The 24,317-nt window shown below is 30.2% G+C and overlaps 1 protein-coding gene across 1 annotated transcript in view; it reads left to right on the plus strand.

The window, feature by feature from the left end:
* LOC143256930 (lon protease homolog 2, peroxisomal-like) overlaps positions 1-22,349 on the plus strand; it is a 106,570-nt gene extending 84,221 nt beyond the window's left edge. Inside the window, 7 exon segments of the mRNA XM_076514818.1 lie at positions 1,817-1,913; positions 2,286-2,421; positions 2,924-3,162; positions 7,042-7,254; positions 8,056-8,259; positions 9,975-10,085; positions 19,239-22,349. Of these exon segments, the coding sequence (XP_076370933.1) occupies positions 1,817-1,913; positions 2,286-2,421; positions 2,924-3,162; positions 7,042-7,254; positions 8,056-8,259; positions 9,975-10,085; positions 19,239-19,352 (1,114 nt within the window). The 3' untranslated portion in view covers positions 19,353-22,349.
* Positions 22,350-24,317: the final 1,968 nt, after the last annotated feature.

Genomic DNA, 24,317 nt, shown 5'->3' on the forward strand with positions numbered 1-24,317 from the left:
GTGCATTTATTTTTTCAAGCTATTCAGTCAACTAATTTTACATTTCATAATATTTTTCAATTCTTTGTTGCAATTTTCAATGGATTGTTATATATAACAAAATACAACTGTTATGAAAGGCATATGGTATTTTACGTGCGCTATTGGCTGCCACAGAAAAATGTAAATCATCTTTATTTAATTGAAGTGTGTATAAGTAAACAAAAATTACTAATTATAATTAAAAAGTCAACAATAGAAAGGAAAATATTCCATTTTGTTACAAATTTTTCCATTTTTTTAACTAACTGAGAAATATTTGTATTAAAATGAAAGAATGTTACAATTAGCAGAAGGAAGCCTATAAGTTTGAAAATAAACTTTCTGACATAAAACATGTTATGTTTATGTCCTAGTTTAAACAGTTTGTGTGAGTAACAAATGGTGAAATGTTTTCTGTTTCCAGTCTTTTGGATTTAGGATGATAATGACATTATTATTATTCAAACAAATTAAACAATCAAAGTATCTGTAAATTAAAGTAAATAAATCTGAATTTAAGGTATTTCACATGAATAAAATTTAATAAACATGAAGATATAACTTAGTGCCTTTAGGAGAATTGTTGTTATCCCTAGTGTCCACCTTACATTTTTTTACATTGTAGTTTTTACATTTTTTATACGTATGTCTTTTGTGGCTGCTTCTATTTTTGGCATACTTTCATAAAACATTTACTTTATCACTAACACTTTTTATTTCAACTTCTATTGTATAAGGTCACTCCAAATCCTATGTAGGTCAAAAGCAGTAAAATATCTGAATAACATAACATTGAGTTCCCAGTGACACATTGGTAAGTAAGTCTGAAAACTTGTATTGATAAAAAAATTGGGTTTTGATACCTGTTGAAGGCACAGCATAGATAGCCACTGCGTAATTTTGCACTTAACAACAAACAAACAGAAGGCATCACTAAAGGGTTTCAAAGTCAAAAATACATTTGTTCCTCATTTCTGTTGTTTTTAATGTTTTGCTGCTGGTGATAAAGCCTGCTGTTTGGTCACAAATCTCACAACCAGTTGGTAGACTATACTTGTCTAAAACATTAGACCTCTATTAAAAGAATATATTAAAAGAAGCAGAGAAAATTTAAAAGATTTTGTTTCAATAGTAAAATTAGTATGATATGGTTGATAACATAAGACTTTTAACTTATATATGTTTTCTCTTAGTTTGTAGGACATTGTGATGTAGGAAACTATAACACGAGTGAACAGGTGGTTTAACAAATGTTTGAACATAAAGAAAACTTTAAAAAAGCTTATATTGTTGTAACCTTTTAGATGGGAGATATATATTTAATAACTATAGACTAAGGTTTTTATCTTCCACTTTGTTTTTGTTTTAGTCTTTAAAGTTGGTTATGCTTTACAATGAACAGGGTTTATGTACTATTAGACACAAATTGGTAAGCATCAGTTTTAAAGTTGTACATGTACATAATTGAGTACTGTCAGTGTTTGACAACAGAATTTAACGTAATTAGATCAAGAGTAAATCCATTTGTGTAATGAGGAAAACAACAACAGGGTTCATATGATTTAAGGCTGCTTTTTTGTAACTTCCATTATTGGTATACTTTTATAAAAGTATGTTCATATTAATATAATTTAATCCTTAACAAGAGGTCACAGTAGCAATTGATGGTGGTAGCCATTTAAGTGTTAAGGACTTTATGCATAAATAAAATATTTTTTCCTTTTATTTCTAATTAATGAGACTGGAAATAATTAATGTTAGTGTTGTTTGTTTTTATCTTTACACTTGCCTCCAGTTATTTGAATGTACCCTTTGACCTGTCTCAGGTGTTGTTTATTGCAACAGCAAACACTATGACCACAATACCACCTGCTCTGCTTGATCGAATGGAGGTAATAGCAATACATTTTTAATATTTTTTTCATTGTGAAATGTTTGGTAATCAAATATGTCTAATTATTTATCAAGATATGATGTAATTTACAGTAAATTACAACATTTTCTGTAATTTTAATTGTAATGTAATAAGCTTTGTTCTGTTAAGAAATTTCTTATAAAATGATTTTCTATACAAAATGTTTAATTTTGAAATGTTGAAAGTAGGTTGTTTTTAAATTTAAAAAAAAACCTTAGGAAATAGGAGCCTTATTAGTTCCGTAGTTAGAAAACAAAATGTGAATGTTTTGCCATTTCCAATGTGCAGTATGAAGTTCAATCCTCAAAACTCACAAATTGTAACCAACTTAGGTGTAATTGATTGGCAGGTTATACCAGTACCAGGTTATACATATGATGAAAAGCAACATATTGCCAGGAACCATCTTCTTCCTAAGCAACTGAAAGAACATGGATTGTCCAATAAATTGTTGATTATTCAAGATGAAGCAATCAAAACTATAAGTAAATATTATTTCTCATTTACTTTTGAAAGTTTGTTTAGCTGTAAGTGCATGAATGAGTTTCAAAAAAAAATGTATTTGTTTTTCGTATGTTTTCAAGATTTTACTGCTGTTTAAAATGTGTACCAACTTCCAGAAAAAGTGTTACATTTTTCTCACTTAGCCTAGTTCTTATTAGGTACCCAAAAAATTGTTTTCAAATACATGTCTGAATTTTTATAAGCTTTGTAGTCTTCTGCTCTTGTGAATTTCTGTATGTCACATCCTTATTTATTTATTTTTTTAATTTTAAACAAAGTATGGATTATTATTGGTTTTTAATTTACAGATCATTTTGTTTTTCAGTATGTTGTGGATTAAGGTAAAGAGAGCTTTAAACATGTTAAAAACTTTTATAGATAGTTTCTAATTTACTAAGTTTTGTATATTTGTATAATATTGTTTTTAAGTGTACATATATTAAATTAAAAATGTAATGTAAAAATATTTTTGTTCTTTTTAAGTACTGAAATATACTAGAGAGGCTGGTGTACGAAGTTTAGAAAGAAAACTAGGTGCTGTTTGTCGAGCAGTGGCTGTGAAAGTTGTAGAGTGTGGGAAAGAAGCACTCTCAATACCAGAATCTGAAAAACGTGGAGAGAAGACAGAAAGCATAGCTAGCTCTGACCAAGCAGCTATGATTGATCTACCTCCGGATCTTCCTGTTGTGGTGGATGAAACAGCTGTTGAAGATATACTTGGTGTAAGATACATATATACACAATTAAAAGGAGCACAATGATTAAATAATTGCACAATAAATTTCTTAAAACAGGGATCAACCTGTCTGTATTGCACAAGTGCCATTTTAAATTATTTATTTAAGATTTTGAACACAATTTTATTGAGAATCTTACTGGATTTGATTGGAATGTTACATCTTAGTCATGTAGTTCAGTTTTACTTCTGGTGTTATGTAGTGTGAGGTAACATGTTAGGATAAGTAATTACATAAATCCTCTGGATGCAACTGAAAGTTTATAATGTGTTTTTAATTTACACTCATGCACTCAAAATGCGCTTGTAAATTTATTGAATATTCTGAGTCCTAAAGCAAGTACTAAATCAGTAAATCATGAATTATTTTGGTCTATCCTAAGAACTGTCATACAAAAACCAGTTAAGTCTTAACTTGTAGATACTGATTTGTTCTCTAAAAAAAAAGTAAAATATTTCTGAAAGAAAGAGTTTATTAAAAGAAATTTTCTATAACTTTTCATATCATCTAATATATCTTTATTCAGTATTCAGCATTATTGTATATGTCAGTGGCCAATTTCTTTTACTGTGTATGATAACTTTAATAATCTTGGTGTAAAATCCTGCTGTCTTTTTGTTGCTATAACACTGCTAGTCACCATAAGCTGTATCAACCAGAAACTAATACATATACTTAGAGAAATTAGTAAATATATTGGATATATATTTTAATAGTGTCACCATTATCCTCTGAAATCTCAAAGTATCATAATATGCAGTACTAATATATATATTAGTGAAAATAATTATTTTTTATTGAAGTTAAATAAGTAAAATCATAAGGAAGGACTGCATCAAAAACAGCAAATTCAAACCTCTGACTAATTATATAATTTGCTATTTTATTATAGAGAGAGAGACACACACACATTATTCATTTATATGGTCACTGTAAGGTTCAATTTTGCTTGATACTGTAATGTATCATTTTGTCTTATTTTTATCATTATAGTTATTCCACGAAAGAAAAGTGAGTAAATTTTAATTAATATTTTATAGTTGTTGAATATCAGGCCCATACAAAGCATCTGCTAGATAGCTTCTTAAAATCAAAAGTGTCATTAAAAGTTTGACTTCATATAAATTGATCTGTGTTTTTTAACTGAGCATAACTTATGACAAATCATGAATGGATCTTCCCAAATTTATAACCACTTGTCAGCCATGTACAATCCACAAATGTCATCACTATAAATGTCAATGTATTTAAAGTAAATGCACTTTTATTAATGAGAATGGCATCAATTTTTCCAATATTCTAACTTTTTTTTGTATTGGTGTAATGGAATTGATATATAAAATTTGAAATACACAGTGATTATTTGAACTTTTATAAATATGGCTACTGTTTTCAATCAGAAAGCTATTTTTTAACTTTTCATGTATGACATCAAGCCTGCATCAAGACTCACACATTTGAAAGACATGCATAAAAGTTATTTATTTTAACATTTTTAAAAATAGACAAGTAAAAACTTCAAACTTGTAAGTTGTTTGGAGAACACCTTACTGCATATACATTATGTTTATTAGTCTTGTTGGCAAATACTATGATATGCATTAACAGTTAATTAACTACTAAGTTCAAATTCAGATTTCCAGTTATTTGAAATAGTAAAATGTTAACATACATAATTTAATAAATCAGAGACTCATTCAAAATAAATTATAACATGTAACAGAGAAAAACAAATTGTTGAGGTTCATTGCCTAAATTCATCATTCACTTCAGCCATAAGTTTGAGTACTTTTGCTGTTGTTCTATACAGTTTGAATTGCACCACTTTCTAATATAAAAAAGTATTCTAACCAAAAGTCAAATAAAGTGAAAACTCTTGAAAAGTTTTTGTTCATAAAGAGAGGAATCTTCAAACTGTTTGAAAGATTTTTTAACAAATTGGCCTTGGTAAAAACAAAATGCTATTAATTCTATCTTTACTATGTACATGATTATCAACTTTCCAACTTTAAACACAATGTGATAAAGAAGACCTAAATTGAACTGGTGGAATTATTTAAGGATCATCTTCTGGATCAGCACTTGTTTTTTTCAAATGTGTTTCAAATTTTAGCTCTTATGTTGTGCCACTTTTTACATTTGTGTAAAATTATGAAATTTTAGCTTTTACTGTCAATTAAAGTGTATACATTTCCCTGTTAGGCAGTTGGTTACAACAGTTGCCCACTTTTGTGATTTTAATTTGCAATAATGTACTTCTTAATAAAAATAAAAACACCAAATACTTAGTTTTTCCTCATTCAGAAGCAGTCCAACTAATCAGCAGCCACTTTTAGATGCAACTAACTTTAAGATAATGTCTTGGACACATGCACATCAAGTAGTGTGTCATGTGGCCAAAACAACCTGCAGGACACACAGTGTGTTGTTAACAGGAGTGATAGTTTAGAGATTTTCTATTTTCTGACTGCTTATCAAAACTGACATATATTTTTCATGATGTACTCTTCTGGACTGTTACTTAACCATTCAAATTTCAAGGCAATCCATAAAGAAATACATGAGATAAAATCTCCAGTTTTCATTGAATTTCTTCCTTGTGTTTTTTCTTTGCACCAAAAGTATGGAACTTTATTTGATAGAAAAACATATTTTTGTGATTTTTTTTTTTTTTTCAAATTTGGTGCACTGCTTGGGTCCTTACAACTTAAAATTAGGTGGCAAATATGATATGAATATAAGCCACCTATGTAAAATTAATTCACAAAATCTTCCCAGTTTTGACCAAACATTTTGTGCACACTTACACAAAAAGTTACATAAGCTGGCAGTCTAAATTTTTTACCACAGTCTCACCTGTAGGTGGTTCTTTGGTCAGAATATATATATATTGGCAAGCTGAACAGTCTGTCACAAAATTACTCCTCACTTCTTTTAACTGCTTTTCAGTGAGCACTTTGATGTGATTCTATGTTTCGTGTTTGTTCCTGGCTTATCGCTGGATCTTGCCTCATAACTTGGTGTGCAAACCTATCTCTTTCTTTCTGTAACTTGCATCCTGATATTTCATTTTCTTTCCCAAAGGTTCACCCTTTCTTCATGGTAAGTTATTTTTACACTTGGCAGTTTTTGGTATCATGTTTTTCAGTGTTTTAATCACTTAATACTCATAGAAAATTTTTAAAAATACTCTTGTAACTTGTGAAGTTTGAGTTACTACAAAATTCCTGTAAATTTGTAGGAAATGAGTTCAGTACAGAGAAACTGTGATTTGTTTGGTTATTTGCTTGATAACAATAAATGTACAAAATTAATGTACATTATTATAAATAAAAGAAGTACCATTCCTCCATTAAAAAAGTGAAATTAGGAAAATGTTACAAAATCAAGTCTTATTATTTGTTAATTTTACCAAATGTCTGTTTTATAACATTTTCATTTTAGTGAAATATAAAGCTATTAATGGTGTATTTCCATTGAAACAAAGTGAAATATGAGTTCACAACAAAATAGATTGGCATATGTGGATATCTTGAGTTTCTTTTCAATATATTTAACATCTGCAAACATCCTATTTGATTTGATAACTTCCACTGTGAAGTACATTTTACGATGAGCTATAGGATTGGCCCCTAAAAAAGTATATTTTGGTTTAAAAAAGTTAAGTGTGAGTCTTGATGAGGACCACAATAGGAAAGCACTTTAGGAGGGAATTCAATATTTGTGATGAATGAATTCTGCCATCCTTTCTTCCATTTTACTCAAAGGATATGTACTTAAGGCATAAACTCTAATTTTCTGGCTGCTTATAGGTTTTAATATTTTAGTAAATATGTGTATCTGTGTTTTGTTATTTCCTTTTAGCCTGCTCAGTATGACAGTGAAGTTACTGCTAGGCTTGGACAGCCTGGTGTTGCTGTTGGTTTGGCTTGGACATTGGCTGGAGGAGAGATCATGTTTGTGGAAGCAACAAAGATGGATGGAGATGGTCAGCTGATACTCACTGGTCAGTTGGGAGAAGTCATGAAAGAGTCTGCAAAACTTGCTTTAAATTGGGTTCGTTGTCATGCTGAAGAGGTAAAATGCTACTATTTTTTACTTATTTGGAACAATGTTAGATGGAACTAGTAACAAGGCCATAAATATTGTCTCCAGTAGGAAATTAAGTCTGTCATAATTTTATTATGTTTTTTGTAAGTATTTATTAATGCAATTTATAGTACATTTGCTATGTCATCTTTCAGTACAAAGATGTTTAAGACTCAAGATTTACAATTAGCTTAAGCACCCAGCCTGTATTGTTTCTTTCATTAATTGAAAAAGATATTAGCCCATATCAAACAACAAAGATTATGATATGAACTAGAATATATGTAGTTTTGGTATCAACTTTGGTGGTACATATATCAATTACATGGCTGTTATTGGCTGACTTTTAAAATGCATATTGTATATCAATTTATTATATTGACCCTGTACAACATGTTAGATTTTTGTTTTTTTATTATTAATAATTATATAAATTTTTTACTTGGAAAAAGGGAAAATATCAGTTGTTTGAAAATTAAAGAATTTTTATCTTTGGTGAAAGTAATTAAAAAAGATTAGATTCAATATTTTGCATTTCCAAACCTAGTTTTTCTTCTTGTTTTAGCTGGAAAATATATATATATATATATCCAGTCTGAGGGTGACTATCATATTTTGTTCTTTCTTTGTTATTATTAAATTATTTTTATATATGCTACACAGTAATTTAATTTGATTATTGTATTTTTGTGTTTAATAACTAACTTGTTTTATATTAAGTTCATAGAAGTTTAAAGAAATGTGAAAACAAAAACAAAATTTTTTTTAGTAATTGTTCTTTTGTTTTAGTATGGAATTCCAGTTGAGAGAGGGATAGACTTGATGGAAAGTACAGATGTCCATATCCACTTTCCTGCAGGAGCAGTGGAGAAAGATGGACCATCAGCAGGAGTTACCATAGTTACTGTCCTTGTGTCTTTGTTTACTGGACGCCTGGTAGAGTCTGATGTGGCCATGACTGGAGAGATCACTCTGCGAGGATTAGTTTTACCAGTATGTTATAAATTTACCAAAAAACATATTTTATATTCTGATGTTGCAATATAATCATGAAGTGAATCAGACTTTCATCGAAAATGTTTCAAACATTTGCCCTTATCAAGCTATCGTATTTTAGTTCTTTTCTACAACCTATGGGTAAAGTTAAAACATTTAAAATAAAATTTCAAGGTGTTGTGCTGACAGTTTAATTTCTCATGTGTTCAAGTCTAGCAGTAAATGGATTTAATTTTGTCCTGATTATAAAGCCAGTTAAATTATAATAGTTATACAAATTGTTTGCTTTGTGTGTGTTATTATCATCTGTTTTTAAGTGCATTATTCAAGTAAATAAGAAATTATTAGTGTACTAATACCATCATTATAAAAAAAAAGTAGGATTAAATTTCATTCTCAACTGACAGCACAAAAACAAGAGCTTAAAGGTATTATACTTCATGTTTTTTATTTATGTTTTTTGTTTATTATTACAAAAGTAACTAAAATGTAAACATTATAAACTTATTAGGCTAGCTAATGAAAAAAGAACAATAAAAAGTTCTTCATGAGATGTGTTAACCAGCAGCTCTGTTCTCAAGTGTCATGGGCTGCACATTTCTTAAATAATTTACAACTTAATGGCAGGAGTAATAGTGAGACATAGTTCAAAAGGCAGTAAAATTAAGTATGTGTCAGGTAGATGTATATATAAAGTAAAAATACACTGCACCAATTAAAAGGATACCCAGGATACAGGCTACAATGTAGGATATAAAATGTACTCTAGAATTTGGAGGTGACTGCAGAAGTAGGGCCCACATTGTTAGGGTATGAAAATTGTTAGTTAGAGTGGACTTAATGGGTAGTGGTTGGAAGTAATATTAGTTAGTTCAGATAACTGGTAGGGATCCTTCATACTAGTATAATTTGTCTACTAGGCTACTAATTAATGCCTTACCACCATAATGGGAGCTGGAATACTAACTTCAGGAGGTAAGTTAATTTAACTCCCAAATGGTATTACTTTCTTATTTATTTTTCTACTTCTTCTTTACTTTTTTTTTTTTTGAGAGCAGTCACCTTGTTTTTGTTTATATTAATTAACCATGTAGTTAAGATTGATATCTTTTTAGCTGTTTCCCATTCAGAGCTTGACATTAATAGTTTTGATACTGTTTAGTACATGCACTATTAGTTAAGCTTAAAGCTTTGTGACTGCTGCAGGTAATTAGAATACATGACTATCAGAATGTAGTAGTCTGTAGCTCACTTTTATTCAATGATTACTCCAGGTTATTGTCTTGCTGAAGGTTTTTTGGTATCACCTTTCAGAATACTTAAAATAATTTCATGACAAAAATTAACTACTAGAAGCATTATTAAAAACTCTTTTTAAATATCTGTACTAATAGATACCCACATTAATATGAAGTTTCGATGTAGTTTAAACAGTTCTGAACTGACCTAATTTTTCTCATTTTGAAAATTATGCATTAAATTTGTTTTTAAATTTTAGTTCTAAAAACAGTTGTGTTAATTTTTATATTGGAAACTTTTTTTTTTTTTTTTACAAACTGTTTGTAGGATATTTATTCACTGTAATGAATATGAAGATAAAGCTTAAACACAGAAATATGACCAAAAAAAAAGAAGTTATAATCAAGTTATCAAGAGTTGTTACTGTCATAACATTGTAGGATGTATATGATCATAAAGTTGTTCTTGTATAGGTTGGAGGCATTAAAGAAAAGGTTCTGGCTGCTCATCAGGCTGGTATGAGGAGAGTGATTTTACCAAAGAAAAATGAGAAAGACTTAATTGAAATACCACAATCAGTGAAGGTATATATATATAGTACACAAAGCAAAATATAAAACTTCATACCACAACTTTTGAGTGAAGTCTTACTCCTCACTTCCCCTTTTTGTGGTTCTTCACACCAATTAAAAGTTTAGGTCATCAAATTTTTCACTATATTTAATCTCTTTAGAATTACCTTACAAGATTTTTTATTGTCAGAGAATGATTCACATAGTCAGTTCAGAGGAAATTGAACTTTGCATATCTTTGTTTTTAATGCTTAATCTGTTAAAAGACTGAAGTATTCATGTTTGGAGAACCAGATTAAGATTAAACTTTAACGACTGGAAAATGTGTATTACTGCATGGACTCTTGTTAGCAAGCAAGTATTATAACTAATCTAAATGTGTATGTAATATCAAAATTATTAACTCACGTTAGGTGTAACAGGTGTCAGAGAAAAAGGAACTAAATGAACATTGTGAATCTGTACTGTTTGTAAAGTTAACCATAAAACAAAAACTTGCTATGTGGTTTATAAAATAGAATATTTTACTTTTTAACATTTCAGTCATAATCTGGAATTTAAATAATAGCAATAAACATGTGTTTATATGTAATATAGAAAATAAGTCTATTTCAAAATTTTATTAGTTTAACCCTCTCTCTCCACAGACAACTTTTTCTACTCATATCACAAGGTTTTAATGGGTTACATTCAAGATTTAAACTATTTTCTTTACATGATATATCAATAAATATGACATAAAAATGTAAATCTGTATTTTAATAATATATAGATTTTAAGTTCTCACTTTTATAAAGCAATATTAAAAAAGTGACAATTTCCCTTAGTGTGAAAATTGAGACATTTATTCTCCAAACATCCCTCTTTATCTAATTTATTTGCCATCCCTCCAAGAAGTACAAAAGTAGTGTAAATTCCTTATTATAATATTTTCATTGCTGAGGCAAAGCATAATTTTCATAGCTTTTAATCTTATGTGGTTACAGAGCCTTGAAATAGACAACCAGGTTCTTCTCGCCATGCCCACCTGTTTCAGAATTTCCTGATTGTTCTTTCTGCTGTTATATACTGTATTATTAATAACCAATAAAAAGCCAAGGTTTTCCTCTAACAAATAACATATTACATCACATTGCTTTCTTTAAAGAGAATCGTCAGTTTTGCTTTCAGTTCAAGATTGATTCCCATAGGAAATGCATCGCCAAGCTCACAAGTTTAAAGAGCTCTCATCGCATAGTTAGAAAGCCAGAAACATTTTGATAATTTCATGACTTAGTCTCTTTTTGAACATTATTATTTCATGTTCTTTGGAGCATTATTAATTAAATAAAATTAGTGCAGTATTACAACTGTTGTGAAAAAGTATTGTTAAGTGCCATTGACAGCAAAAAAACAAATGGGTATGGTAAGTGCATTTCCTTTTTTTACATGTGTATATTTTACTTGTTATGATAAAAGTAACTAAAATGTAAAACTATAAAACTTTAAGTTAATCAAGGTTAGGTTAGATGAAATAAGTAATAATATTATAATAAAAAATTTTCATGAGGCATGCACACGAATAGTTCATCCTTAACATAGTTCAATAGAATAATGTGAACTGCACATTTGTCAAATGCTTTACATCTTATAGTGGTGTGAATAGTAATTATTAAAGGTTTAAAGAACAATAAAACAATAATATTTAAGTATAAATAGATGTATACTGTTAGGAGTTTAAAGTTCTTTCAGGCAAACAAATGTAGTCTTATATAACAGTTCGAAGTATTCTAGAAAAAAAATTTAAATAGTTTTATTTCATTTTTTTTGGTGGTTACAAGGTCAAATGCATTGATCAATTTTGTATAAAGTTAGGATAAAGAAAATAACAAAATATAAATTTTTACTAATAAAACTTATGATATTTATTTAGGAGGTTTTAAGAGATTACACACATAAAATTCATGATTTTTGTGATGAAAAGTATTTTTAATCTTAATGTGAAAGTCATTTTGCACTTGATCTAGTGTATAGAAATATTGTATATATATTTATGAACAAATCTTTTGTGAAAAGGCAGGTATAAAGCAACTTAGAATAAACAAATGTAATTTGACATCATTCAAAAAAGAGAAAAGGGGTAATTTAGATTTATATTGATTTTTTTAGGAAGTTCTAAAAATTATGTAGATAAAATTTGATAAAAATATTTCATTAAAAAATTGATTTATTAATGTGTAAAAGTGTACAAATTGCCCATATTTCTCTTTGACATTTGGTACTATATTATTTATAACCAATAGAAAACCAAAGCTTAAATCTATTAAATGATGTAATATATAGTGTTATTTTCTATACAGAGAATTGTTTATTTGCTATTTCAGTTTCAAATTTATGGAAATTTCATAGATTAGCTAAGCTAAATTTTTAAAGGATCTTATTACATAGTTAGGAAACCAGAATAATTATGATAGTTACAGAACATTGTTTGCTTTTTACACTTTTCTTATTTTGTGTTCTTAATTGTATTGTATAATTAAATAAAAACTCAGTTGAAAGGTATGATTAGTATAAAATAGTGGGCTTAATTTCATTAGATTTGGAAAGATAAAGATAAATAATGTTAAAAATTCTTGTGCGAGTACATTTTGTATTATGTAATTCAGTACTGTAACGTTAGCTATGTGCTTATTGAGTGAGTTACAACCTGCATAGCAGTTCAAAAGGCAATAAAACAGTACATTTTAAGAAACAAATGTACACTGTTATGAACTTTAAATTATTTAGAATTAAGAACTAAAGTTTCCTGTTAGTACAAGTTGCATACATTTCAGAAAGAAGAAAAGGATAGTTTAGATTTATTTTGTATTTTTTGTAGTGGTTATGTATCCATCCTGGTCCTAAACTCCGTATTGGTAAAGTCTCGCTGCCAGTGGTCCCTGAGATCAAGTTCTTGGGGCTTATCTTTGACTGTAAGCTGACCTTTATACCACACTTAAAGCAGCTACGGGTCAAATGCACAAGAGCACTGAACATCCTCCGTGTCCTCTCTACCACCAGTTGGGGAGCGGATCGATGTTCTATGTTAAAGATATATCGTGCTCTTATTTGTTCAAAACTTGATTATGAATTAATGGTCTATTGCTCTGCCAGACCCTTGGCCTTAAAGATGCTGGATCCCATTAATAATAAAGGACTTTTACTCTGCACTGGGGCTTTACGCACCTCCCCAGTTCAGAGCTTATACGTGGAATCTCACAAACCTTCTCTGCATCTTTGCCGTTTGCAACTGTCTTTACTGTATTCTTCGAAACTTCGCTCCTCACCAAAGCATCCCACTTGGGAATGTGTTTTCCTTTCTCAGTGGGACGTACTTTTTCGAAACAGACGATCTGCCATTGCTCCTTTTGGCCTTCACATCCAGGCACAATTGGATGAATTGGGTCTGTCCTTGGATAACATTGCAGAATCCACTGGTCAGCCCATCCCCATGGCTTATTACAGCCCCCAAATGTGATCTTTCTTTAAGTCATCTGAAAAAGGCAGATACTCTCGATTGGAAGTACCGTCTTTTATTTACTAAACATCTTTCAACAATCATTGATTCCAATTTATACGGATGGTTCCAAATCAGGTAATTCTGTGAGCTCTGCCATGGTTTGTTGCAGTTCAGTGGTTGCGCACAGAATCCCCTCTACAGTTTTTGTGTTCAATGCTGAACTGTATGCCATATCTCTTGCCCTGGATCATATTGTTGCTGAGCAGTACACCAACTGCACTATTTATACTGACTCCCTTTGTTCTCTGTTGTTGGAATCGCTACACGTTGGCTCACACCCTGTTCTCGCTGATATTCAAAACTGACTGGCCCATTTCTCATTGACATCTACTTCTATTCAGTTTTTCTGGATACCAGGCCACGTTGGTATTTGTGGGAATGAGCTTGTAGACATGGCAGCTAAATCTATCTGCTCTGGCACTATCACCACTGTGCCTATTCTGTACGTGGACTATGGTCCTGTATTCAAGACTCAGCTCCATGCCAGCTAGCAGTCCACTTGGAGTGAGCAACGTGACAACAAGCTTTTTTCAAATAAAAACCTATATTGGGCATTGGCTGTCTAGCTTCTGTAAGGTTTGGAAGGAGGAAGTTGTTCAAACTAAACTACACATTGGTCACAGTTTTTAACTCATCATTTTCTTTTATCTGGAACTGATGCATCAGTGTGTAGTTTGTGTAACACTCAAATCACTGAAAGCCACATTTTACTTTCTTGCCATCGTTATGACTCTCAACGACGGCACTATTTTAAACATGTTCTGTCTCAGGGTTTGTCTGTAGCATTGGACAGTGTTATTGGTGATGGTGACACTGTCCACTTTGATAAAGTTTTTAGTTTTTTAATGGCCATTAATCTTTTTAACCTCGTTTAAGTGTTTGATATTTATTCATTACACCTTTTTAATTGTAGTTCCCTTATCAGAGTCTCAATCTCTCTAGTTCAATTTGAAACTGGAAAATGGCCAGAACATTATATAACTCGACACCAGGACTGGAAAGGCCAACTTCAGGTGACTAACGCTGCTGTTTGAACTACCCGTTAGTCGTCCTGGCGAGTTGTTATTACAATTTTGCTGCATGTCTTTTAATACTTTTATTACTTTACCTTTTGGTACTAGCCATAATGACACATAACCCGGAACCAGGACTGGAAAGACCAACTTCAGGTGACTGACGGTGGTTCTTGTACTTACTTACCTGTTAGTCTTCCTGGCGGGTTATGATCATTACCATTATGCTACAGAAAGTCTTTTACAACTTTGTAGACTGGATGTCAACATTGGTTTTATGCCATTTTATGTTTTTCATTGCTGTATTCTGTATACCTGTGTTTCCTTTTACAAATTTTACTACATTTACTTTACTTTTACCTTTTTACAGGACATTTGGCTAATTTTGATTACAATTTTGCTATATGTTTTTAACACTTTTCTTATTTTACCTTTTGATAATGGCTGTTATGACAACATAACCCAGAACCAGGACTGGAAAGGCCAACTTCAGGTGACTGATGGTGGTTCTTGTATTTACCTTTTAGTCTTCCTGGTGGGTTATGATCATTACCATTATGCTAGAGAAAGTCCTTTCAACTTCTCTTACTCTGCTTTCTCTCTTAGCATTGTTGACTAGATGTCAATATTGGTTTTATGCTTTTTCTGTTTTTCAATGATGTTTTGTTTTACCTTCATTTCCATTTATGTATTTTACTACATTTAATTTATTTTTACATTTTTACTGGATGTTTGGCGTAGATAGCCTAGCTGCTTTGTGCCATAAAACACTAAATCAATCAATTGTAGTGGTTATGAGGTTGATCAAATTAACTGCATTTATACAGAGTTAGAATAGACAAAATATGAGATAAAATATAAAATTTTACTGAAAAAAGTGCTAATATTTATTTAGGGGGTTTTAGAGATTATAGGAAATGAAATTTGAAAATTTTTAAATGATGGAAATTATTGTTAATCTTAATATGAAAATCACTTTTCACTCAGAACAGTTAACACTTTTGACTCCACATATTCAAGAACAAAATTTTAGTAAAATTAATTATTAAGAATTTTTCTTTCTTTTTGTCTGTGAAAGACTTGTAATTTTTACTGAAAACTTGCAAAATTTTGTGAAGATACACAAAACATATGTAAAGTTATAGTATGAAACTCCCAGTCAATTTGGAATTACAAACTTGGCCAAATTAACTTGAACTGTAATGATTGACTTAAATGGGCTTATCCAAAAATTTATTCCATTATTAACACTTAGACAAAATGGGTACCATTATGACCTAATAGGTGGCTTAGATAGTAATAACTTTGCAATAATCAAATTTTCAGAAGGTGGTGGTGGTGGATTTAGATTTGAAATTTGATAATCTTCACTGGTTGCTACTCCAAAAATAAATAGACAACCAAATAAGAAGATAGTGATTGTGGGAAGAAATAACGTTAAAAATAAAGCAGAATGCATTTATAAGTTTAAACATCACAGGTCAAAATTGTTAATGGGATTATAAAGAAAAAGGAAAACCTGGTATCATAGACCTTTCAACACCTCCTGAGACTGTTAAATGTTGGGAACATTATGAAATTTTACTCTGTTTTTGGAAATCTTCATTTTGAACTGACCCCTACTGGTACAGTGGTTAGTCTGTGGATTCACAATGCTAAAATCAGGAGCTCGATTTCCCTCAATGGACTCAGCAGATAGCCTGATGTGGCTTTGCTATATGAAAACACACACACACTTTGAGCTACAGTGTATGCTATAAAGAAGATGAAAATTATTCTTAAGGAATTAGGCCTGGTGTGGCTACCAGGTAGTTAAGGCACTTGACTTGCAAACTGTGGATTGAGGGTTTAAAACCCTGTTCCACAAAATATGCTTACCATTTCAGCAATGGGGTGTTGTAATGTGACAATCATTCCCACTATTTGTTGGTAAAAGAGTAGTCCTAGAGATGGCAGTGGGTGGTGATGACTAGCTGCCTTCCCTCTAATCTCTCTGCTTAATTAGAGATGACTAATGCAGATAGTCTTTGCATAGCTTTGAGCAAACTTCAAAACAAACTTTAAGAAATCCTGTTTTTTCTCAAGTAATATTTATTTACTATTTTGTCAGATATCTGTAGTAGAATAAAACTCTTTTTTTTTTTTACATGCTTAAATAAGAAAGTAAATTAGATTATTTTTCTTAATATGTAAAAACAAATAAGCAGAAGTGAAATAATCTTTTGCCACAGTGTTTAAAATCTTAAAGATGTGGTATGGAAATATAACTTAAATTAATATTACTAAATGTAGTATGTCTTATAAACAAGAAACATCAGTATGACTTGTCTGTAAGACTTAAGAACTTGTCATGTGGATTGTACAATCATACATTTTTTTAACATATTTTCATTTTACATTTTCAGAGACTATAGAAACCAATACTGTCTTATACTGTAAAATTTATTAATGGAGAAATCATTATTTCATTGAATGAAATACTTATTTTCTTTACAAGTCTAAAATAAAGATATATCACAAAACATTGAGTAAGGAAACACATTATGCTAATATAATAATAAATTTGTAAACAGCAGTTTATAAGCATAATAAAGTGATTTATTTTTGGGGTAACAAACTGCATGTTTTGACAGAGCATTGGTCTCTCTTCTTCAGGTATAGTCTTAACAGATATTTATTATTTGTGTGTAATACTTGTATATGTTTATTTACTTGAATAGGACTTGATGAAGAGTCAGTTTTGGCTTGTGCAAAATCAGTAGTTTTCATTTCTCTAACACACATGCACACATGTAATACAATCAGGACTTGTTCAGTCCTGAGTGCCAGGTTGCTATGGTAATTTAATAAAAAACAAAAGAAGAACCCAGATATGTTAATTCTTTGTGAATTTTTCATTACTAAAGGCATAATTTTGTACATGCAAAAACAACATAAATAAAGCCCAAATTGACATAATTCTGCAAAGTCTTAGATTTTTGATGTTTGACTGTAGGCAGTACACTTTTTAAAATATTTGTTTCTGCTATATTCAATGAAGATGAAGGATCTGTAGTCAGAATTTCAAGCCAATTTGTCACACATTGTGGTAGGAGTTTAAAATCATGCAAATCCAACTGTATAGATATTCAAGACAAGATAATTTCATCAGTAAACCAAGAACACTTTCACTTACTATACATAATTTCCAGGCCAAGTACATAAACTTTTTACTTTGTATGTATAGCAATCATTACTATATCTGAAATAAATTCAAATTTTAATTTTTGGACAGACGATACTTTCATCTGGCTTCCTTATTTTTAAGCTTATATTCTGACAGACTATTAAAAAAAACTATTGCTATTTATACTGTAATGTTTATTAATCAAGAAAGCACTGGAAAAGACCCAGCATGGCCAGGTGTGTTAAGGCATTCGACTCGTAATCTGAGGGTCACGTGTTCAAATCCCCATCACACCAAACATGCTCACCCTTTCATCTGTGGGGACATTATAATGTGATGGTCAATCTCACTATTTTTTGGTAAAAGAGTAGCCCAAGAGTTGGCAGTGGGTGGTGATGACTCGCTGCCTTCTTTCTAGTCTTTCACTGCTTAATTAGGGATGGCTAGTGCAGATAGCCCTCATGTAGCTTTGTACGAAATTCAAAACAAACGAAACCAAAGCACTGGAAAATTTAATGAAGTATTTATTTTTTCTACAATATAAAATGTATATATTCAAGACTTGTTGAATCACAAATCACCCTATACAAAAGTATAGCCTGGCATGTAGAAATATTCAGCAGATTTTTCATTAAAAAAGGAGTGATCTTCTGTATAACCAATAATATTTGTATACAGTTTAAATGAGATCTGTTAAGTGTTTTATGTAGTATAGTCACTCAAGTGTCCTGTATACTAGGTTTGTTTATATGTATAACACTTTCTACCACTCTATCAAAAATAGATTTCTGTTCTAGCTACTATAAATGACTGTCCTTTCATCTTTTTTTACCCTTTCAGCCATAGGATTGTTAATCTCAATATTTACTGGAAAGAAAGTAATTCAAGTGTTGGCAGTAGGTGATGTTGAGTAGTTGACTTCCCTCTAGTCTGTCACTGCTAAATTAAGAACAGCAAGCATGGATAGCCCTTGCGACTTTGCACTGAATCTAGTCATACTGTGGATTTTAAACTTAAAGTACTTTGGAATATTGTAATGTTTTACAACTACTCTGGAGCTATTTTCTAAAACAGCAATAGATTAACTAAAACTCTTGTTTTTTTTTAAAAGAAAAGTAACATTTTTAACAAATGGTTAGAATTATTGAGTGTTCATTAAGTTGTTAAATATATATATTAGTAATGTTTATGTGTATAGTGGTACTGTTTTAATTAAATTATTGTTATACTAGTTTTTACTTTTCATCAATAACCATTTGTAGATCTTAATTTCTTATATTGTTATATTTTAACACGGGATTGTATAGTTGTGTTTTATGATTGTTTTTTTGAAGTTGCCAAAACTACAGAGGTACCTCTTATTTAATATAATCTAGTTGATTAACAGAAAGATTTATGTATAAATCTCTTATGTTCAAATGTTTATGTTTGCTTAAATTTATCCACAGGATGATCTTGTGTTTGAGCTTGTGTCCCATTTAAAAGAAGTATTAAAGGCAGCCTTTGAAGAGGGATTTCCTTCTGTTAATCAATGTACAGAAATGGTTCCAAGCAAACTCTGAGAAATGAAACTTAATGGATTTAACAACAGCTACAACTTGGAAGTCTTCAGTTTGTTTTCATTGATTTTCAAAATGTTAATAGATTATTTGGTAAAAAATCATCATACTTGTCTGGATATGCTTGTATATGTTTGTTATATATATATATATAATATGTATGAAACACACACAAAATTAATTTTATTATTACAGGGAATGGTGTATGTACACCATATTTTTTCTGATGTAAGGGATCTCAAAACATTAAGGGTAAGAGTAATATAAAATGTACAAGAAAATGCCTTATTACAAAAGATAAATGTTACTTGACTTGCACTAGTTTTGGGTTCACATCAAGGGCAGTTAAATGAAAACTTGTTTCCTTATTGAAAATAAAGTTCTTAACATTCAGTAAGGCATGAAACATTGATATGTTTTATTAACTTTAGGACCAACAGCTGCATTCACTAGGAGAAGTAACGTTTTGAAGCATATTACATATAAACAGTAATCATTGCTTTATTATTAACGCTTTGTTGATTTTATTTAACAATCAACATTTATGCTAATCTTAAGTTGTAAATCAGTATTTTATCTTCTTTAGAATCAGTATGTTTTATTATAGAGATTTCTGCTTGTAATATTAACTTTCAGCAAGGAACCAGTCCATTTGATTTTACTTGTCCTCTTTGTACTGCCTCCCAGGGTATGTTTGCAGACTCACTTAAAACTGGGTTTTGATACTTGTGGTGGGCTGAACATAGATAGCCCATTGTGTACCTTTATGCTTAATTCATAAACAACAGCAACAACTCTTTGTACTTTAAAGTCTTTATAGAATAAATATCTTTAAATATAGTGTTTATAGCATCAGAAAAGTTGGCAGTCTTTCAGATAACATTATAAGTTTTACAAACAAACAAAAAATCACATTTTTAGTGAAGTATTTTTAATAAACTAAAATGAAGATTTGTACATCAATATATTGAATATTTGTTTTGAAATGTGAAGTAATTTTCATGTTAAAATTACAAACATTTTCTCCTCTCAATCTCATTTTTCATTTTTCCCTAAAACCTACATTTCAAATGGTTTTTAGTAGTAAAACTATATCTGCTATTTTCTCTACACTGATGTAAAACTGGATCAATTGATTTGAAAAACCTCATAAATACAAAGAAAAACAACAAATTATTGTAGTTTTTCTATCTAGAATGAATGACTTTAGATCGTAACAGGAAATTAAATTTCTTTATCCTAAATAGCTGTAAGCTTGTAACAATATACATTATGTTGTTTTATTGCCCTTTGAACCATGTCTAAGTATTAAAAAAACATTTTACTCTGTTAGCAGAAAAATAACTGACAGAATTTTTATCAGGAATGAAAAGAACAACCTTAAGTAGTAGGTTAACATTAATTCATTAGCATTTGTCTTTTATAAAAATAATTATGAATTTTTATGTAAAAAAGATATTTTAACTCTGTAGATTTCAGTTTGGGTGAGAGAAATTCATTGTAAGGTTGAAAGATAATATTAGTGTGTTAAGGTTAATACAGATGTTGATGAATTTATTAGGGTTGACATATTCTTTACAGTACATTAAATTTTAAACTGTTTAAATTTACAATATGTTGGAAATTTTTTATTCCTCCTACTGAGCCCAGGTATTATTTTCAAGGAGTATCAATATTGTTGATTTATACAGAACATAGTTCTTGATTCATACATTATTAAATATTAAGAACCTACTTTTCAATGATAAAACTGTCATGTGATGTGGACCTAAGACCAAAACTTGTGATGTATTTGTGTTAGAGGTTTTCATAGGATAAAGTTTTTCTTCGTATATTTTGCATGAAATGATTATCAGTACCCTCAGACAAGAACTACACTTTTAAATAATAACAGATTTTATTAATATTTTTCAAGAAATAAATTTTTCAAAAATGGATTATCTTTAAATTTTGAATTAAAGGCAACTATTCAATAGAATATATTACTATGTAGATGACTATTTGGAGAAAACTTGAATTGTATGATGCAAAAGTATGGTTTGTGAACAATTATTCTGCTTATCAGTGTTGTTGAATAGCCACAATGGCTTTCATTACCTTTAATTAAACTGGATGAAAAGTTATGCATAGTCTAAAGAGTTTTTTTTTAATAGTTGAGCCATTATAGTTAATGTTGAAACCATTGCTAACTATATGATGCTATCAGATTATGATAAAAAAATTTGAGAACCTTGTATTAATTTTGTGTTGCAGATGTCTAAAATCTTTAACTACTATTTCTTCAAGCATTAGTTCTAGATAATTATACTTTTACCAAAAATTGTATATTGTGTCTGTTTGAGAAGTTGTTAGGTATGTATAAATACAAATACCTTTTATATTTTTATAGAAGTTGATATAATTACACAGTATAAAATAGTAATGTTCTTGGTGTTTAACATATAATAAATAAATGTTTTAAAAGTTAAAAGTTTGTATAAAAGTCACTGTATTCATAGTAACAATGAGCTACTGGTAATAATGTAATGATTTTATTCCTATATGTTTGTTAAGCAACTCTGCATGTACCACTGACTAAGGATGAAGCCAGATGGCAGTGTATGGAGTTTAATTTGGAAGTAAAGAATAATCATCTGAAGTAATAAAACGTGCTAAATACACTGATAAAAAGAAATCAAAGGTTTGAAAAGCTTAAAACTCAGTCAAAGAACCTTTGATGTTTAGAGATGACCATAAAAAAATTGAAGGTGATTTATAAAGCTTGTACACTATTATTATAATACCTTGTTTAAATTTATGGTTATTGTGAATGTTTGAAATTACTTGAGAATGAAGAAAAGGTTGATTTTATCTTTGAAATCCACTCTTTAAAACTAGGTTTAAAAATTAAGCTGCAAATTAGCTTACTGTTTAAAAATTATCTTTCTAGTTAAATGAATTCCTTGTTTTAAATTAACTGATCTTCAAGAGCAAAAAAATAAATAAAAACTGTCAAACAAACTAAAGAATAAAGTTATCTATTTTTACTTTTGTTTGAAATAAAAAAATTTAATTAGACATTTACCAATAGAATTGAATGCGATAGGTAAAGTATTAAAACATTTTTAAAACTCCAATATATGTAATATCCTTAGATGTACTGAACTCAAAGATATGAATACTAGCTACAATAATAAGAAGAATGGTAATGTTATACAGAGTTAAACTGTGCTTTGTTGAATTGAAGGAAAAGACTGGACGCAAAATTGGCAGTTAAATAAAAAAGCTTAAAATAAGATAAGTAATCTTAATACAACAATATGTTTGCACTAGACAAAAGAGAGAACCTTTCCGTAGAGATATTTTACTATGAGAAACCTGAATGAACCTGATGGATCAAATTTGAAATAGCTGAACACAATAGCATCATACCTTCACGAGGTCGTTCTATAAGATAAATAGGGAGGATATAGCCTCCTAAACATCCACACAGTTACATTAGCTATAGAGACCACATAATATATAAGACTCTGTCAATTCTACAATGTTTGCCCCTCATTAGGACAGTATTAAGTCTTTGGAGTTACAACTCTACAATCACGAATTTCATTCCTTTCGGTAAACACATCAGTTAGCTCCGTTTGGCTGTACTATGTCAAAACACACTGTTTGTGGGGAGGCTTAGTAACACCCAAAAGAAATTATCTGTAACAATATGTAATTGTGTGATAGCATGTTAGGCACATTTCATTCGGTTACGTGAGCGTACGTATGTGTGAAAATTTTGCCAGTTTTAGTTGGACACCTCAGAAGTTGCCTCAATGTCTAAGCTTGAAGAAAATGAAAAACCTAATATGCCTTGGACATTATCCTAATAATACACTTGTTTGAAATGTATGAAGTGAGAAAAAACACGAGTCACGTTGTTTTAGTGATAGAAGACGTTAATATAAATAATACTTATTGAAACACATTGTAATTATTCATATTCACACCAGCTGTATAGGTTATTATTATTTGTTAAGTTTACAATGAGTGAGTAGAATAAGTGAATATAGAAAGGATTAAACATTAGGACCAATCAAATGTTCTCTGCCAGCAGAAAATATAACTGATAACCTACATCAGCGTTTCCCTTGGGTTTGGGGCGCTCTATGTTTTAAGTTGATACCTCTGGACGGCCTTATTGACACAAGCCTTGAAGTTTTTGTTTGTTGTTAAACGCAAAGCTATAAAATAGACTATCTGCGCTGTGCTCACTATGGTTATCATGACCCGGTTTTTAACATTAAAAGCCTTAAGAATTTCCTCTGTATCAACTAATCGTATAACTTTTATTTTTCAACGTTTCAATAACTTTACAGTTCACCTTCATCAATGCTTTTTTCAACTGTTATTAATGAATGCATGGTTCGAAAGGAATAATGGCTAGAATTGTTAATTTAATACGTCAATGAAATTGCAGAATAAGAAGTTAAGATAAAGAAACTATTAACAGTTTGTAATTAGTGAAAGGAATAACTACACCAAAGAAATTGCAATACATTATTCGTAGAATAATAACTCTTAAAATCAAAACTGGATTGTTTTTTGTGTTAGCCATTCCCACTTTAGCAGTGATAGGTTAGAATGAAAGTTATTAATCAACAACACTCCATTAATCCCTGGGCGGCGGCTGTTGTCGGACAGAGCAGTGGGAGTTGAAACCACACAATTCAAAGTGCAGAGCTTTTGGTGGAAATAAGGCGCGAACCACGGAAAATCATCACCACACACTGGTGCTAAAACCAGTGGACCACGATTGCCCCTGCAGATAAAAATAAAAACTCAGTAAAGAGAAAAACATGAGTGAAGAAATAAAGTTTATATTCGAAGTTGAGAATATGCTGAGGTATTTACTGGCAACATTTATTGTAAATAAACATACAAATATGACTTCATTTGAGGAGGGCATGGCCCAGAAACAGAGCCGGACAAGCACAAGTTTTA

The sequence above is a fragment of the Tachypleus tridentatus genome, chromosome 7, assembly GCF_004210375.1.
Source record: "Tachypleus tridentatus isolate NWPU-2018 chromosome 7, ASM421037v1, whole genome shotgun sequence".
In the NCBI taxonomy this organism is placed as follows: Eukaryota; Metazoa; Arthropoda; class Merostomata; order Xiphosura; family Limulidae; genus Tachypleus; species Tachypleus tridentatus.